Consider the following 19,549-nt stretch of genomic DNA (forward strand, 5'->3'; position numbering starts at 1 on the left):
ACCATCCAATTTACAGATCCCTGCTCCAATTTTTAGTGGATTTATTTATTTATTTATTACATTTTTATACCGCCCAATAGCTGAAGCTCTCTGGGCGGTTCACAAAATCTCTGGGTGGTTCACCGGTCAAGACAGTGTCATGGCTAGGCATGGAAACAAGAGGATTTATTTTCTTGCTTTTCTGGATAAAAGGAACAAACCAAAAGCCATGAGCAGAACAACAGATTGCCAATGGGGCATCCAGTTCTATCCCTTTCATCCAGAAAGGTGGGCACAAGTACAAGCTGCACCTCATCCTGGATTGAGTCCCAGATTAGGGTTTCATTGCTGGGGTTTGTTTCAGGAAAGTCAGCACCATATCAAAGTTCATCCCAAACCAAAGCATCCTATTGTGCCTTTAATGGAAATGGGAGGGGTTGCACCTTAAAATCAAGTTCTCTGATCAGTTTATCTGCTGTCCACTATCCACCCACAGCCTATGCCCAAAGAAGGCAATGGAGCCTTCAGACTGATCTCATGGGAGGTGCCTGGCTGTGCAAAGGCAGAGAATATCTGCAAGGCTGCCAATGTAAACATCCAAGAAGAAGGATATTTAATGTAACTGAACAGATTTACATCTCCCTGTCACATTGATTATCTGATTCCCTTTCTTTCACGAAGCTCCTGAGCAGCTGCCCCAGCAAAGAGAACAAATACAAACCGCAAAAGGCTCTCATACTGTAAAACTGCAGCAGTCAGCTATAATGGTCAGAGAGCACAATGCAGAATTCCTCTGCTCTTCCAGAGGTGCAAGCCATCTTGAAAAGTACTGATGAACCCAGACCCAGGAGTACAGCTCTGGATGCCACCATGCAAGCAGCATCTTGCACCCAGCTACTCCCTTACTCCCATTTCAGAGTCACCGAGTGAACCACTTTTATAGCCTTTGGCTGGGTTCACACATTACGCTAACCCATGGTGAGTGGCCAGCTATGCTGGATAAGTGGTTATGAAGACAATCAGAGAAGCGACATAGAGTACTTTATGACATAGAGACATAGGTAATCTCCGTAATTCATGCTGCCGACAGACAACATGCTAACCTACCACAGGTAAAACAACACTTACTGCAGACCATGGTTTCTTAGGGTCACTTATTTGGGGGAAATACACTCTTCCCATGGAGTGGGTTACATTGGCAGAGACAAGTCTGGGTTCACACAACACGCAAACCCATGGTGATTTTCCAGAACAGCCCATCCCACAGACAACATGCTAACCCATCATGGGTTGTTCCAGAAAATAAATCATCATGGGTTTGCATGTTGTGTGAACCCAGTCTTTGTCTCTGCCAATGTAACCCACTCCAGACTACAGGAATGTCCTGCTGGGACTTGACAACAACTGTGACAACAACTGTTCAAAGTTAGACAATGTAGAAGGACTACAACAGTGACCTGATACAACTCCTTCCATCCATCCTTGATGCCTTCCTGTAACATGACAACTCTAGAAACAGTGGACATGTTCAAATCCCAGCACAGAATTTTTAAACCAATCTAGTCTAAGGCCCAAGCAGGCACGGACAGTGCCACACAAGTCACATCAGGAGTCTAAGAATTTCAACATAGAATAGTAAGGATAAATCAACATCATCGTTTCTGATGGAGAAAGGGTCCTGTGGCAGCTTTTATCTGTGACGATGCTGGCTGCCAAATATCCATTGGTTGATGTGCTATTTAATAGCACCATATAAAACCATTTTTATTGTTTCCCAGGGTACAGCTAAATGGAGTTCTCACCACATGGCACACTGTGACAAAAATAATATAATGAGTAGAATTATGAGTTTCCTCGTGCCTGGCCAGCCTTGCTAAAGCCGTTTTAGAAGTATTCCTCCCCATGTGGGAGACATGACTGCTTGTTTACCTATTGACTCCTTCACAAAGGTAGCCAGCCAGTCTACAAATCAACATTACAGCTTTTATTCTAAATTCTCTTATCCATTTTCTCCTCAGTTAATGGCTATGTGATCAAAGGGGGACAGAAAGCCTGTGAAGATGCTCTGCATCCCCCCCCCCAATCCCTACTGAGAAATTCTCTTTCAGTATTACATTGGCAGGGCTTCCTCATCTCTAGTGCCTCTGGAGCTCCCTATCCAATTCTCAGGCACCATCCTCACTGCTTGCTGTTAATGGAATCCAATCTTGTTGCTCATTTTTCTTGTCACTGCTGTAATAAAGTGTGTTTTATTATTTATGGCTTTCACTCGGATTTAAATTTTTAACATGTTATTCTGTGTATTTATTTATTTATTTATTTATTTCATTTTTATACCGCTCAATAGCTGAAGCTATTGGGAGGTTCACAAAAATTAAAAACATGAAAAGCATACTAAAACAACCAACAGTCTAAAAACACAATTACAAAATACAATATAAAAAGCACAACCAGGATAAAACCACACATATAGGTTAAAATACAGAATTAAAACAGCAATGTTTAAATTTAAGTTAAATTAGGTGTTAAAATACTGAGAATTGTTTTAATATGTTCTTAGCTACCTCAAGAGTGTCAGACTGAGAGGCAGGATAGAAATATTTTAATAAGTCAATGTTAACTGAAAGGATTACAGGCATTCAGTTCTCATATTAGATTGCTTTGTGTCTGAAAGGTTTCTCATTGGGTTACAATCCAAAACAATAAGGTTGCCACTTCCCTAGTCCCGATATCATCGCTCTTTTAAGGTGCATGTTTACACAGAAAAAAGTCCTACAACTCCCAACATTCCCAAGCCAGCAGTCCCCAGACTATGGTTTAGCAGTGCCGGTTAGGGAATGCTGGGAGTTGTAGGATATTTTTCTTTCTAAATATGCATAGGATTGTGTCCTTAAAGACACTAACATTACTCAAGAGCATATCTTTGGTTAGCCTGGGGTTTCAAACTGTGGAGATAATTTGACCACGTTCAGACAGAATGCTAAATCATAGTTTAGGCTGACAAAAATGAGGCTTGCTTGCTCCCTCCCCCCATTCCCCTTCTCCAACATGCCGATGACGAGATTGGAAGCTTTTGCTTCTGATTTCAATTAACCGCAGTTTAATGTTTCATCCAAGCTTTGTTGAAATAAGTCAGCTTCATAAAACATAGTTTGAAGTTGGCTTGTTCCAAACAAACATTGTTAACATTAACTGGAGTTTGCTGGATGCAGATGACACAGCATGGTGTGGTTAATTGAAAATGGATGGGCAAGCTTCCGAAGTCTTCCTTGTAGTTGCGTTGGAAGAGGAGGGAGTGACTATGGTTTAGCTGTTTATATTGTATTTTGTATTTGTGTTTTTAGATTGTTTGGTTGCTTTATCATGCTCTTCATGGTTTTAATTTTTGTGAACCGCCCAGAGAGCTTCGGCTATTGGGCAGTATAAAAATGTAATAAATAAATAAACAAACAAACTTTTAATGTATACGAATGTGTCATTTTTTCTTTCTTTTTGCTTTGTAACTTGACAATAGAGTCTCATGAGACTCAGGACAAAGAAAGACATCTCTGAGTATCTGAATGCTACTTAATATAGAGTGTCTCAAATCCACAGAGTAGTGGGAAATTGATACATAGTTTTCCTCCCACCCAAGCCAAACCTTATGGTCAGATTTGGGATGAGCTAAGAGTCAGATATAAAAGGGCACTGGGGCGCAGAATATCAACAAAAATGCAAACTACCGTATTTCTTCTATTCTAAGATGCCATTGATTGTAAGACGCACACTAATTTCAGTACCACCAACAGAAAAAAAAGCTTTGATTCTAAGAAATAATAAACGTACCCACGATTCTAAGACGCACCCCATTTTTAGAGATGTTTATATAGGAAAAAAAGTGTGTCTTAGAATTGAAGAAATACGGTAATAATGCAAGCCTATACATGTCTACTTAGAAGTAAGTCCCTTTGAGTTCAATGGGGCTTACTCCCAAGTAAGTGGGTAAAGGACGTCAGCCTCAGGCACATATACATGGAAGTATATGTGCTTGAGGAATCTGCATAGAAAGAAGGGAATCTGCAAAGTGCTGGGTTGCATATAGAACCCACAGTGCCTCTGTGTAAGGAGTGCCAGATTAATTTGTCTACTTCTAAGGTTGTCATATTTATTCCAGGATAAATGAATATTTGCATTAGGAAGGATTTTCTAAGAATTCAGTTCTTACTTCCCCTTATGAATCAAACTCTGGTCCTAAGGGGGTACAACAGTGGTGCCAATCCCCATACATTCTGGTTAGTGGACTTCCCTAGCTGTGATGGTCCCTTATCCTTGAAAGACTAGGCTCTGTGCAAGGTCCTCACTCCTCACTTTGTAAGATACACTTGAAGCTATCTTGGGAGCAGTCATCCCTTGGGAGGAATAAAAGAGGCGTTGGGATACTATGACCCATCCTTCAGTCTTGTGACAAGTTCCACTTTGCCAGGATTTCTCTCACCCTGACAGTTAGTCTACCTATTTTTCCCTGGCAGGGAAGCTGGGTTGTGCTTTTCTGCCTTCACGTTTGGGATTGGATAGGGATAAAGCAAGCATGACAATAAAAATTTCTTGCAAGGTGCCATGGAAAAATGCTTAAAATAATGGGAATCAAATGCCTCTTTGACTCAGTCCATGTCTTGTTACCATGCTTTCTGGAGGGTGGTCATGTGTGTCTCTACACATCCAAATCTTCTACCTTATGCATGGAAATCTGTAGGATTTCCCCTTGCTTTGGCAACCCATTCAACAGATGTGCTTATTAGAAAATGTATTGCCAGTTCAGTAGTCTGTCTTGCCTTGCCCTCTCTATTCCACTAGCTACCCATCTTTTTTAACTTATCAAAGTTCATCATGACTATTCATTTACTCAAACATATTTGAAAAAAAGGAGAGGGGAAGCAATCCACTTTTAAAAAGCAAAACACACTTCCTGATCCCAGACAGGGCAAAGTGTGGTGTTGTAAAATCACGGGGATAAGCCAAGCAGCGTTTGCATAGCTGGCTTCTGCTAAAATTAGATTGGGGGAGGAAGAACAGCTTCCCCAGAGGATGCTCTAAGAGAAGGTTACATGAATATAACGAAATGTGGTGAGGGCCCAAACCTAGCTGTGTGTGTGAGGGGCATTTTCAGTTGAAAGAACTGTGTGAGAGCAAAGCATGAAGAAGTCCCCCTCTCCATGATATGGTGGTTCTACTTCAAACTGCAGCCTAAACAGCTGCGTTGTTGTTTTTAAAAGCCCAATGAGTGAATCATGGTAGTCCCACTCTAGTCACCCTCTGAGGCTGTGTGTGAAGAGCTGACATCTGATGGAAACCTCCACAATTAACAACACAGAGGTTGGAAATTAAACAAAGATAGGCAAAATGCCTGATTTGTAAAAGTTATAGTCATACATTTTGGGTTTTACAACTGCCAGGAAGAGCTTATTAGCATAAAACATTTGACCCTGTGAACCTACAACATTGCTTCTACTATATTGTACTTGAGATTGCCCAGATGTGTATTTCTTGACCCGAGAGAGCCATTGCTCCCATCTCCTCCCTCTTCTTCTCCCATTGCTGCTCAGTCAGAGCAGGCTGTTGCTAGCATAATAAGATGAGGGAGCTGTCAGAGAATATCACTGGAGTGTTGTGGAAGTCTGCAGGATTCATTGAAGCAATTTCTTGGTTTTGAGGGTTACAGAAGGTGGAGCTTTACAGTATTCACACAGAACTTACCCATATAAACGTATTCCGGGGACTTTTCATCAGTTGCTAAATCTCTCAATACGTTTCCAAACCGCAGCCATAGCCCAAATGCGACGACAGCTGAACCTGCCAACTGGAAATGCAAAACAAAATCCAAAAGGTTAACAGCTAAAAGGAAGGGCTGGAGAGCACAGAAAATCTGCAAACAAGAGACTCCTTGTTCTTTCTGGAAACTCTCAAGGCAGATGACTCTGAGGCCCCATCCACATGCTACAGTGTAAAATACTGCTATTGGCATTAGCACACTTTTATTTTAATACTGCTGTGCTAATAAGGATGTGTACAGACATTTTGATCAGTAACCTCATTGTGGAAGCACACTCTGTGTTTCATTTAGAGTTACAATCTTTCTCATGAACTGAACCCAAGGGAAACCAGATGTGTGCATTTAGGGTAGAAGCTGGCTTTGCACAGTGCTTATTGGCTAAAATCTGGTGACATCACTAACCCACTTCATCCCTACTCCCAAAGCAGTTTTTCAATATCTTTTATAACCAACAAAGAGTCTTACTTATAGTATTTATTTATTTATTTATTTATTGCATTTATATACCGCCCCATAGCTGAAGCTCTCTGGGCGGTTTACAAAAGTCTGGGTGGTTTATTTGAAGTCTGGCACCTTCAAATTTATTTTTTTATTTTTTTATTACATTTCTATACTGCCCCATAGCTGAAGCTCTCTGGGCGGTTCACAAAAATTAATTAATTAATTAAAAAATCTAACCAGATTATTCTGGCATAAGATCCAGTATCAGAGGCAGTAAGCCTGTGTGCACCAGTTGCTGGGGAACATGGGTGGGAGGGAGCTGTTGCACTGTGTCCTGCTTTGTTGGTCTCTGATCGACAGCTGGTTGGCCACTATGTGAACAGAATGCTGGACTAGATGGACCCATGGTCTGATCCTGCATGGCACTTTTTATGTTCTTATAACTATAGCCCACTTTTTTAAAAGGGGAGATGCACATTTAATTTAATACGGGTGCCATTGCATGCATGTTTAGACAGAAAAATGTCCTACAACTTCCTCTGCTGAGAGTTGTAGGATTTCTGTCTGTCTGAACTTGCATTCTTGATGTACATTTAATGCATTAAAAATAAACACGGCAAACAGCCCACCTGAAGGAAGTGGGAAGGGGCAAAGCAGACTACTGAAACGGTATTCAGTCTGCTGGTCAAACACATTGAAATCATGGGAAGAATCTAGGCTTGCATTGTGGAAGAAAAGAACACAGTGAGTTCTGCTCTGCATATATGTACATACATACCCCACGGCTATACGTCCATACAAAATATGCTGACCATGAATGAACTCATATTTTGACAATTGCTTAGCGACTGGTTGCGTTTTCTCAGGAATTGGAACCTGAGGCAGACAGTCTTGGATAAAACAGGCTTTGCACAATTACTTCTCTGTCTCTGTGCTCAAAAGCTCTTTACAAACATTTAAATCAGCTCCATAATTATAAATATGCCATCCCTGTCGCTTCCAGGAAAGTCTCTTCTTTGCTGGGCAAGTGACCAAGACTTGCAGCTGCCTCATATTGTACTAAGAGAAATTACTAAACGCTTCAGTTTGAGTCGACCTCCATCATGACAACCCCATAAACACATTTACCTATAGGCAGGTACTAATCCTAGACTGTAATTCACTTCAACTTCAGGCCAGAATAATAATAGTTTGTTTCCTAAAATATGAACAGGGGTTACAGAGGTGGCAGCTTTCAATAAGGAGAAAACCCTAAGAAAACTCATACATTTATTCCCGTGAGGAAGGAGAATCAGTCCTTCACTAGGGAAGCCCAGGTCCTTTGACAACCACAGTCCTGAGAGAGATAGCTTGCCTCTTCCAGTCAACTTGGATGAGGGGGTGGGGAAAGAAAGACAATCCAGTTTTCTCTCACGGCACAGAGTTAGTGAACAAGAGACAATAACCAGCATTTTTGCAAGGCCAAACAACACGTAGCTTTGTGCTGCTGGAGTTGGATCCCCAGCTGCAGCCAAATGACGCCAGCCTCACAACTCTGTACTCATTCGCACCACAGCAGAGAGTCAAACCTCATTCTAGTGAGGGAAGAGAGTGTCACCTTCCACTGCACGGAAGGGCAGGCTTGTGGGGTCGACTTTGGTTTTTACTAGAATCTGAAGGTCCACCAGAACCCAGAGGAGCCATGTGCAAAACAGTGGCTCAGGGAGATGGACATACACTTAGAATTAAGGGAGTCTTGAGCACATGCACAGCCCAGGAATATGTTTTCAGAAGCAGAACTGAGCTCACAGTCCTGTCACACAAGGATCCACTTCTGGTTTCCAAATTATTTTTTATTTTAGCAGCCTAATTTAGGAGGGAAAAAAAGAAGAAAAAACAATTTGTTGTTGGACTATTCATTAGTTAGAAGTCAGAAATTCTTGCTGATCTGCTGCATGTCACCTGGGAATCAACCAGTAATTCCTGACCTATCATTAGCTTGTCCCTGTTCTAATGGCTTCCCCATTTTCAATAGAAGCATACGCCACAGCTCTTCAGCTGTAACAAGCACACTCTTTCCATGGCAGTTATTCTTGTCCAGAACAAAGGTTTCCTCAAAGATACACAAAATGGAGGCATGAGCCCTCCTCTCCCCACCCCACAAAAGCTTCTACCCAGCAGGACACTGTTCTGACTGAGCCACACTATCTGAATCAGAGAGAACCCAGGTAGAAGGCCTAGGCAGAGCTCTGCTTTGGAGGGGCCATCATTTCTGCTGCCTCAAGCCGAAGGAATCCACTCTCCCCCCAAGGATGCGGCAGATTACACTGACCTCCCTGAGCCAGCCCCCTGAATTGCAACCCCAATATGTTTATTTTGTTTGTAGGAATAGAATACTTTGGTGGCCAGATGACCAAATATACTCCACTTTCACCAACAGCAAACCTGCTGGGATTAATTATTTCAACTCAGCCATATTTCTCACACTTCATGATGTTCTTTCAAATTCTACACCAGCCTACCTCAACTTGCCATTCTCCAGATGTTTTGAACTACAAATTCCATTGCCCTGGCTGGTTTAGGATACTGGGAGTCATATCCCAACACACCTGGAGGGCTCCAGGTTGGGGAAGACTGCTCCAAACTGAGGACTACTATGTTGTAACTAAACCACAATATCTCTGCAAGTACTCTGTCTGTCTAGTGGCATTTTGGTTATAATAATCCATATTTGAGGGAATCCCTGCTCTAGAAAGCCGCAAGTAAGGTGCTGTGGATATGTGGTTTACAGAAACTGCCTTTGCCAAGTAAGTGAAAAGGTCCTTAGACTTGACAGGGGAATGAGTGGCTTATTCAGCTGCTCCTTCACTTAACTACCCCAAGAAACAAAGGCCCTCACAGAAGCTGACCGAGGCAAACACAAGCAGTCCCTTTAAGAGGAGCTGGCTGTCAAAACCCATCACCAAGACACCACTCCATCAGTCACAACGGATTCCCTCTCCCACTTTCTGTATGGGCCTTGCAAGAGTGCTCAGGCAGAGCAGGGGGCAGGCAGAGGGGGGCTCTTTGCTTCAAGATTAAGGTTAATACAATCCAATGAAGACTGTCCCCAAAGATGTAGAAAACAGAAAAGGCATCTGTGAAGGACAGTGGTCCAAGATAACTTCAGTATTGTTCTTGTGTTCCTGTTTGTGTTACTATGTTCCAACGGTTTCGCAGGCCCAGGCTTCTGTGGGAGTGAGCGAGCGAGCGGGGTGGCTTCGTCAAGGTCGTTCTCTGCCTGGCACTTCCAACTCCCACCACAGCACCTGGGGGTTATCAGGGCTAATTGGGAAGCTGACTTGTTTCAGCTGTGGGAAAGAGTGCTTAGAAGAAATGGGTCTCGCTCCTGATGAGAGGGGGACGCCAGGAGCCCGGGAAGGGCATCGGTTGGTGGAAACGGATCATGGGGCCTGCCGACTGGGAAAGGGATAAAAAGGTCAGTCGTGAACAACCTCCATCTTCTTCCTGTGGGCTGCACATGTGTTAAGGGGAAGATCTGGTTCAAGCAGTGGGATGCTGCTCAGAGTTAGCTAGGGTTTTTTATGTTTCAAGTGTCTGGATATCTTGGGGAATGGCTGGCCGCCGTTGCGGCTGGGCTAGGATAAGATTGATGGTTTTATGGAGTAATTGCTTGCTGCTAACCTTTCCTCTGCTTCTCCCCTTCATTCCCTCTCCCCCTTCTCCCCTTCCCACTCTTCCCCTTCCTGCCAGCTTTTACTGCCTGACCAAAGCCTTACTTGGTAGTTTTTAGATGTGTAAATAAACTTGCTTTGGTCCTTAAAGTGTGTTTGGCTTCATTCTTCGAAAGTCTGGCTCATCCCCAGTGTGCACAGGGCTTGGGAGAGCGGGTTGACCCTGGTCTCCTCTATAGCATCTTCCTCTCCCAAGCATTCATACATTTCAATTGTCCCTATTTGCCTTAAACAGTCTTCATTCTCTGGTAAAAGAAGCAGCAGAAGCATCAGAAATTGAGCAATGTCCAAATTTCCTTCCTATATTGCCTTTTGGGGAGACGTTGGGAACCCTTTTGATAAAATGTTCTGGATATACGTTATAATTCTTCAGCTTCCTGGGACTTTACTATGAGCCATTAAGCATCTGAGCAAGGAGGAGATGCATCTGCTGGCTGAGAATGTCCAACACATCTGGAGGTCCCCAGGTTGGGGAAGGCTGTTTTTGACCGTAGCCCACATGCATGTCAATACCTGCATGCATGCAGACACAAAATCCCAGGGCTGGTGGAGGTTGGTGATTCTGATTTTAGTGAAGTAGTGAATCCACTCTGGGTTTCAGTCAGAACTCTGCACCTTGGATAGCTCCTTCTGACTGAAACCCAGAGTGGATACTGCTTCCTCTACACACACAAACACACATAGAGCAATAACCGCCTAACCAAGTAATAAATATTGCTGAACATGTTGAGCAGCGGTTATTTCATAAGTACAGTCAGACCCCTTGTGAAACTGGAAATCTTACCAAATATTCTTAGGGTTACACAAAAAGAGGAAATTGCTATAGTCAGATTACTAATCCATCCTGCTTCAGCTACTGATGTAGAGTAAATGAGTCAGATAAAAAGGTGTTTTTTTTTCTCCCAAGCAGTGATGTGAGAATAGATGTTTCACATCCAGGAGCATCTGTTTTCAGTCATCTGTGAAATACTGGAGGATATATGAATGGGCTGCCAGGCTTGATTAGAGGAAATGTAGCCATGGAGACTGAGGCACATCGAGAAAAGTTCTTGCTCCTTCCCAGAAAGCTTTTATGGAGATGAGAGACCAAACTTATGCTCTCTCTGAGTGATGAGAAGCTTCCTTTATGGCTGATGGCATTTTGTAATATTTGAGTTTATTTACAAATGTACAGGTTGAGCCCAAACTCTGCTTTTCGTCTCTTTTTTCCTCAGCCAATAATGCTATGCAGGTTTGACCTGCAAGACAAGTAGACCTAAGCTGAGCAAGGGCTGTGGGAACATACACAGGCCACACTCCCAATGTCCTGGCAGCCTTGGCGATCTGAAAAGGGATTGCTGAGTAGGCTTACAAAGCTCCCGCAAATGTCTGGAGCTTTGTAAATGTGTTGAATCACACATGCTTAACACACAAAGATGTCTAAGGCGACTGGGCACATGGGGGTGGTCTCGTGTGTGCATCCACATTCCCCTCCCTCCAGTTGAGGTCTATTCATGCTGCAGACAAATCCTGCATAGACCTTGTGTCATACTTGAACACTGCCATCTGATGTGCTCCTCTCACAGCTAGCCTACCCAGGATCTCCTGGCCTTGTTGGGCCATTACCAGTAGTTCCCCTAACAAAATATGTGTCTGCATGATCAAACAGAACCTTTTGCACGGGCTGCCTATACAAGGTTATGCTATTGTCATACAAAGCCCAAAAGAACTTGGGACCAGGATACCTAGCAGACCACTTTCCCCTTTATATACCCAGGGCAACCTTTAAGATAATCAGAGGAGGCCTTGCTGGTCATTCCAAAATTAATGTAATGTCACTATGCAAAACTCCGATGTCGGCACTTCTTGGTAGCAGCAGCAACTCTTTGGAAATCCTCCCTCGTGCAGTTCGGGAGACAGAAAATGTGACATCTTTTAACAGCTTTCCCTGGGCTAAAATTAAATTAATCAGGCTGCTCCATCTTACCATTTCTTGTATTGATTTTATTATAATTGAAAACATTTTTAATGTTGGGTTTTTAATACTGTATTTTAAATGTGATTTTAATATTTATAAGTGAACTGCTGAGAATGTTATTATATTTTGCAGTCTCTAAAAATCACAAACAAGCAAGTAAATAATCTAGAGAAGGGGAGGGGAGAGTCATCACAATACATTTTTAGACCATGTGGGATTAGCCCTTAGGCACCAACACCCCTGTTTCTATGAGGGTTGTGTGAGCTACCATCAGCTCACCCTAAAAACCATTTGGGCTTCTTGAACAGTCCCACTGAACTTTCAAAAAAGACCAGAGAGGTTTTCTAAACTTTCACAGGAACATTTTCACAAGCGTATGTTCCCCCTCCCCCAAGAATTTCTAGCTAAACAGGGCTTCTGCAAGGTCATCCCAGTGTGGTAGTAAAGTCTCCCTGTTACTGCCTGCTCAGGGAACAGGTTTTTTCTTTTTTTGTGGTTTGAGAAAGAAGGATTGGAGCTGGCAAGGAGGACTGGATAGCAGGGCAGGAGGGAGTGGGCTGCAAACTTGACTTTGATTCTGGTCCACCTCAAAGGAGCCTGGGGACAGACTTTGTGAGTGGTGGAAGTTCACATTACAGTGCCCCCCGCCATTCAAAGTCTTGTACTGTTGCTAATTTCTAGTCAACTCACTGGTTTGCTTAAAAAAAATCAATGTAGGTGAATGAGGTGATTATTTTAAATCTGTTTTGACAAGATTGCTACAGTTATTCTCTGAGTTATTCTCAACATTGGTCCAGTTATTCTCCGAGGTGTAAACAACCACAATAAAGCCTCACGAAATGCACTTCTCCCTGCCCTTCTGAGGCTCCCACATCAGCCCTCTCAGCTCTCTGTAGCAAAGGGGCAGATCACTCTTGTCAGAAATCTGAAGTTATTATTATTATTATTATTATTATTATTATTATTATTATTATTTATATAGCACCATCAATGTACATGGTGCTGTACAGAGTAAAACAGTAAATAGCAAGACCCTGCCGCATAGGCTTACAATCAATCACAGAAACGTTTCGCAGAGGCCCACGGGCCGCATGAAATTAGGCTGATGGTCAGAGGTTGCCCACCCTTGCTCTATATGTGATGCCCTCCTTGAATCACTACACTGGCTGTCTGTTCAAAACAATTAATCCAAACCAATTAGAAGTAAGGAGTAGCTTACAGTGCTGCTGTGCCCCTCTGTGTAGGGTAGGCTTAGAAATTCTGCCCTCCCTACCTCCTGGCTTAATTGTACAATAACCTGCTCAACCCAACAAAGAACGTGGCAGGCAGCAATTGCAGAGGGCAAAGTAATCCCTTTACATCATGACAGATCCAAGGAGAAAAACAAAACACACACCACCTTGGCAGTTTCACCTAATTGTGGACTCCCAGAGAGCCAGGGTAGTTGGCAGGCAGCCCAGCTTTGTGGTCGGCTGCCAAGAACAATTTCAAGGACCCTGCTGGGCTGTTCTGTAGTTCTACAGAGCACAGAGCTGTGTGCACAGCGGGGACAGCTAGGAGTTGTCAAACCCCAAAGAAAACACTTAGAAGGCGGCAGAGGTGCCTTTTCTTAAGGCCCCGCAATGGTGGGAAATGTGAGCTCTAGTTGTGTTGCCAGGCACCATAGCAGCTACACACACACACACACACACACACACAGAGATCAATTCCATGCCCTTCTTCTAAAAGGTGGAAACATGGAGGAGTTTAATTTATAATATTTATATACCACCTTTCCACAAATATCATGAAGGCAGTGTACAACAATTCAAAGGAAAACATTAATAAAAATAGAAAAGCAATAAAACCACATTATACCATTGAAACAAAAGAAACAGAATTAAAAGGAAATTGCACCCATACCCTCCTAGTAACATCTGGCAATCCAAAAACAAGCAATAACAAAGCCTGCTGGTCAGAGAGAAATGGGCACCCACAGAAATAAGTTTATTTACGAGAACAGGCTTATTTGCAAAATCAAAAGAGGCTGTTAATTTTTTTGTGTGTTTTGGTTGTTCATCTTACTTCAGGTGAGAGGTATTTCTCAGGTAAAGAGGGAAAAGCCACAGGAGATCAATTAATCTAATTAGACCAATTCCTCAGTTAGCGCAGCATGGAATCAACAAGATGTGCAGACACTGAGCCATTGTATTTCTTAACGAGAACAACATTTAGCATTCATCTAGACTTCCCTGACAACACTTACGTCTCTAATTTTTACAGTAATCCTGTAGGTTGGGCCAATATTGTTATGCCCATGTAGTCATTGGCCAGGGGAGTCTGAGAGCGCCATCAAACAGCGGTAAACCTTGTTTACTTATCGGCGCTTCTCTGCCCGCGCATTTGAAAGAGGAAGTAAACAACTTGCACATGGCCCATTTTGATCCCAATGTCTCCAGTGTTTGGTCTGTATGGTTCTCCTAGTGCACACACTTCCATAGTAACGTGCTAAGGGATTTCGTGGCTTCAGAGGTGATGAAACCTATGGTTCTCATTTGGCCAAACCGTTGTAATGTCATGGAAGGTCAAGAAACATTTCAACTGATCAGAATGAACAAAAGTCATCTGATGAAAAACACCCCACATAGCTAATTCTGTCTTCTCTAGGGATAATCTGTTTTATAAGAATTTACCAAAATTCTCAAATGTCTTCATAAACATTTTAGAGCCAGTATGGTGTAGGACTGGGACTCGAGCGATCTGGGTTCTAGTCCCTACTCAGCCATGACAGCTCACTGGGTGACTCTGGGCCAGTCACTGATTCTCAGCCTAACCTACCTCACAGGGTTGTTGCGTGGACAAATGGAGAGGATGAGGACTATGTAAGCCATCTTGGGTTCCTTGCAAGAAGGGAAAAAATGTAGGATCTAAACGTAAAAATAAATAAACAAGATGAAAAAGACTTCAGGGTATTGTTTTTTTAAAATGAATGTGGGAGAAATTGAAACTGACAGTTTTGTTCATCCAGGCAGAGGGCTTTCAGAGCTTAGCACAGAAATGTATTCATTTGAATCACTGTGTATCCAGCCAGGCTCGTAATGCTGAGTTATGGTTGCCAACTTTTTTCCCCCTAACAGGCTCCTCATCCTTAACAGCTCCATAACAAGTGGGTAAAACTATGTTCTCTCCATGATGGAGGTACCTCAGCCTTCTGAAACCTGCCCCCCACCCCTGAGGAGTTGTACTGTCATTGGCCATGCTGGCTGGGAATGATAGGAATTGCACCCCAAGATTTTGTTTGTAAGAACTTATCAAAATCTGTAAATTTCTTCATAAATAGCATGGAAAGAATCATAGAATAGTGGAGTTGGAAGGGACCTGTAAGGCCATCGAGTCCAACCCCCTGCTCAATGCAGGAATCCACTCTCCAACCACAATCGAAGATTGAATCATGATAGTATTTCAATACTTTATATATTACTCTGTCCCATATATTGGCTACTTTGTCCCAATAATCCACTTTTTTATCAATAGTTCAATAGTCACAATATTGCATATAGAAGTATAACAATAACTACAATTTCACAATATACATTGGCCACAATTCAAACACATAAACTTATATCCATATATACATAAACCAAATCATTGGCTTCAACCTGACAGATGGTTGTCCAGCTGCCTCTTGAAGGCTTCTAGCGTGGGAGAGCCCACAACTTCCCTAGGTAACTGGCTCCATTGTCGTACTGCTCTAACAGTCAGGAAATTTTTCCTGATGTCCAGCCGGAATCTTGCTTCCTGTAACTTGAGCACATTATTCCGTGTCCTGCACTCTGGGAGGATCGAGAAGAGATCCTGGTCCTCCTCTGTGTGACAACCTTTTAAGTATTTGAAGAGTGCTATCATATCTCCCCTCAATCTTCTCTTTTCCGGGCTAAACATGCCCAGTTCTTTCAGTCTTTCCTCATAGGGCTTTGTTTCCAGATTCCAGAGGTTGCCCTCCTCTGAACACACTCCAGCTTGCAGGCAAAACTGGATGCAATACTCAAGATGAGGCCTAACCAGGGCTGAATAGAGGGGAAACAGTCCCTCATGCGATTTGGAAGCTATACTTCTATTAATGCAGCAAAAATAGCATTTGCTTTTTTTGCAGCCACATCACACTGTTGGCTCATATTCAGCTTGTGATCTACAACAATTCCAAGATCCTTCTCACTTGTAGTATTGCTGAGCCAAGTAACCCCCGTCTTGTAACTGTTCATTTGGTTTCTTTTTCCTAGTTGTAGAATTTGGCATTCATCCCTATTAAATTTCATTCTGTTGTTTTCAGCCCAGCACTCCAGCCTATCAAGATCACTTTGAAGTTTGTTTCTGTCTTCCAGGGTATTAGCTCTCCCACCCAATTTTGTGTCATCTGCAAACTTGATAAGCGTTCCCTGTACCTCATCATCCAAATCATTAATAAAAATGTTGAAGAGCCCTGGGCCCTGAGCCCTGCGGTACCCCACTTGTTGCCTCTCCCCAGTTTGAGAAGGTACCATTGATAAGCACTCTGAGTCCGATTCTGTAGTCAACTATGTATCCACCTAATAGTTGTTCCATCTAGCCCACTTTTAGCTAGTTTGTTAATCAGAATAGCATTTCGTAACTTGGCTTATGAATATGAATGTTGGAGACAGTGAAATTGGCAGTCTAGAACAGGGACCCTGACCCTATTCTAAAGTAAATAAACTGAAAGAAAGCTGCAGCTGCTAGATATAGTTTTAAAGTAATATCTGTTTTGACCCTCATTAGAGAGAGAGAGAGAGAGAGAGAGAAAGAGAGAGAGAGAGAGAGAGAGAGAGAAAGATCTTCTTAGGCCTCTAGTCAAGTGCTCACTGTCAACTACATAGCCCTTCCCCCCCCCCCCCCGCTTACTGTGCTGAAAAGGATAACCATCCCCACACATTCATAGACAATTTCCCTATCAGGGAGAAACCCAGAGAGGGAAGAGCCATCAATGCTGCAGGCTGGGTATAGTTCAAACCTCCATCACTATTGTGCCCCAGCTCCTGCCTGCTGTTCCAGAGAATATTGGCTGGGAGGAGGGGAATACAGAGTGTGATGGACCAGGAGGGACTCATTTTCAGGGCATGTCACAGAGTTATTTCTGCATCTGTGAGCCTCACAAAGAACAATATGGGGAAGGACCTAGCTGAGTGGCAGAACACATGTTTTGCATATAGAAAGTCCCACATTTAAATTACCAGTGCTTTAAGTTTTAGAAATGGGTTAGTTAGAAGGCAGCAAGGGAGACCTCTGCCAAAGATCTTGGAGAGATGCTGCTGGAGAACTACAACTCCCACCATCCTTAGCCAGCACAGTCAGCAGCTGTGGTGGCTGGTGATGATGGGAGTTGTAGTCTCAACACATCTGGAGGGTGCCAGGTTGGGGGAGGCTGAAACACTGAGTTAGATGGACAAAAAAACCCACCTGACTTGGTATAAGGCAACTTGCTATGTTCCGAAAATCAGAAGTACATAGTCTTTGCATAGGCATGTGCAAAAGTCACATTAATCTTTGCCCATGTGTGCAACTCCAAAGCTGATATCGGTTTAATACATTCATTTTGAATATGAGCCAACAGTGCGATATGGCTGCAAGAAAGGCAAATGCTATTTTGGGCTGCATTAATAGAAATATAGCTTCCAAATCACGTGAGGTACTGGTTCCTCTCTATTCAGCCCTGGTTAGGCCTCATCTAGAGTATTGTGTCCAGTTCTGGGCTCCACAATTCAAGAAGGACGCAGACAAGCTGGAGCGTGTTCAGAGGAGGGCAACCAGGATGATCAGGGGTCTGGAAACAAAGCCCTATGAGGAGAGACTGAAAGAACTGGACATGTTTAGCCTGGAGAAGAGAAGATTGAGGGGAGACATGATAGCACTCTTCAAATACTTAAAAGGTTGTCACAAAGAGGAGGGCCAGGATTTCTTCTCGATCCTCCCAGAGTGCAGGACACGGAATAACGGGCTCAAGTTAAAGGAAGCCAGATTCCAGCTGACTGTTAGAGCAGTACAACAATGGAATCAGTTACCTAGGGAGGTTGTGGGCTCTCCCACACTAGAGGCATTCAAGAGGCAGCTGGACAACCATCTGTCAAAAATGCTTTAGGGTGGATTCCTGCATTGAGCAGGGGGTTGGACTCCATGGCCTTGTAGGCCCCTTCCAACTCTGCTATTCTATGATTCTATGATTTCTCTGAACAAGAGATGGCATAAACACACCCCAGTAATGATCTGGGATAATGCATCTTTGTTGTCAACTCTTCTCTTAAGATGTTACAAGGAAACAACAGGAAGGATTTGCTTTGGTGAAATAATCGAAGCTGTAATTTGCCCCAGTGATGTGCAGAACCCCATTAAAAATTGTCAGGGCCCAACATAGCAGTGAGGCATTAAACATGTAGGCCAGGGAGTGGGCAACTTGCGGTCCTCCAGATGATGTTGGACTGCAACTCCCATTACCCACACTAGGTAGGGCTGTTTGAAGTTGCACTTCAACAACATCTGGAGGGCCACCAGTGGTCCACCACCTACTGTAGATCATTGTAGTATGTTACACCAGTGGATAATATTTATTTCCCTAAGTCTTTAACATTTGATAGCGCTCTTTAAAAATAAATAAATCTCTCTCCAATGCCATTTCTAAACCTTTTCAGCCCAGGAGCCAAATTCCAATCCTGCCTCCACAAACAATTTGTCCATTTTTCCATCAAGCATACAAAAACACAGTTAGATACTAAGCAAACCTTACTCAGGAGTAAGGCCCAGTGCAGCAGTTTTCATTTCAGGCTTGTGAAGCACAGCCATCGTGCAATAGCTGTCTTCTGCATCTTAGGTGGATTAAGTCATGCTATACTTTCTGTGATGCTGCTTGCTGGCAGGACAATTTGTGATGCAGGCTGCTTCCAAGGCATGAAGAAAATCATTATGTCTCTTTCACAACCCACTCATGAATGAACATGGTAAGGGATCAGACCCACAGCTTCCTGTAGAGACCAGCTGTCTCTTCTGAACGCTCACGCAGGCTGGTAATGATCCTTTCAGCTCATAGGAGTAATAACAGTAGAAGCTTGCTGCACTGAACTGACCTTAGAAGTCACACATATGCACAGAAGATACACACGTGCACAGCTAATAGAGGAAGCTACAATGTCTTCCCACCCACCTACATTCCATTGCAGGGAGACTCCCTTGGACTCAAACTATATTACCCCCTCAAGCAGCAAGAAGTCCAAGGGCAGGACTACTAGATCTACTTTCCTTTGGATGTGAGACTACTGGGGACTTACGGAGTCTTTGTAATATCTGTTCATAACACAACATTGCCCCACCAACACTCATGTTCCTTATAGTATGATCGACGGTCTTATTCACATTAGGCAAATCCTCAACGTAAAAAGGCATCACACTCCACTGCAACTCCAGCTGCCTTGGTTACATCCTCTTGATGACAAAACAGCTCAAGACTTGATCCTTAAAATGGGTCCAGTAATGTTGCCCGTGAGCTGAAACATCACAAATGGCTAGCAAAGACCCGAGTGTGAGCAGCCTACATAATCACACATGCCCTGATGCTTAATGAGAGAATTCAGGAGTACTTTGAAACCCTGCCTGGGGGCTAGAGGAGCT

General features: G+C 43.2%; 1 protein-coding gene across 2 annotated transcripts in view; it reads right to left on the reverse strand.

Moving 5' to 3' along the window:
* The window catches only part of TSPAN2 (tetraspanin 2), a 249,747-nt gene that overhangs the window by 217,090 nt on the left and 13,108 nt on the right, over window positions 1–19,549 (reverse strand). For both annotated transcript variants that reach the window (XR_010026272.1, XM_063143818.1), the window contains exon 2: window positions 5,713–5,815. Coding sequence is in view for 1 of the 2 variants with exons in the window: in XM_063143818.1 (XP_062999888.1) it covers window positions 5,713–5,815 (103 nt within the window). In the remaining variant the exon portion in view is untranslated. The remainder of the gene's footprint in view (window positions 1–5,712; window positions 5,816–19,549) is intronic.

This window comes from Elgaria multicarinata, chromosome 1, assembly GCF_023053635.1.
Source record: "Elgaria multicarinata webbii isolate HBS135686 ecotype San Diego chromosome 1, rElgMul1.1.pri, whole genome shotgun sequence".
In the NCBI taxonomy this organism is placed as follows: Eukaryota; Metazoa; Chordata; class Lepidosauria; order Squamata; family Anguidae; genus Elgaria; species Elgaria multicarinata.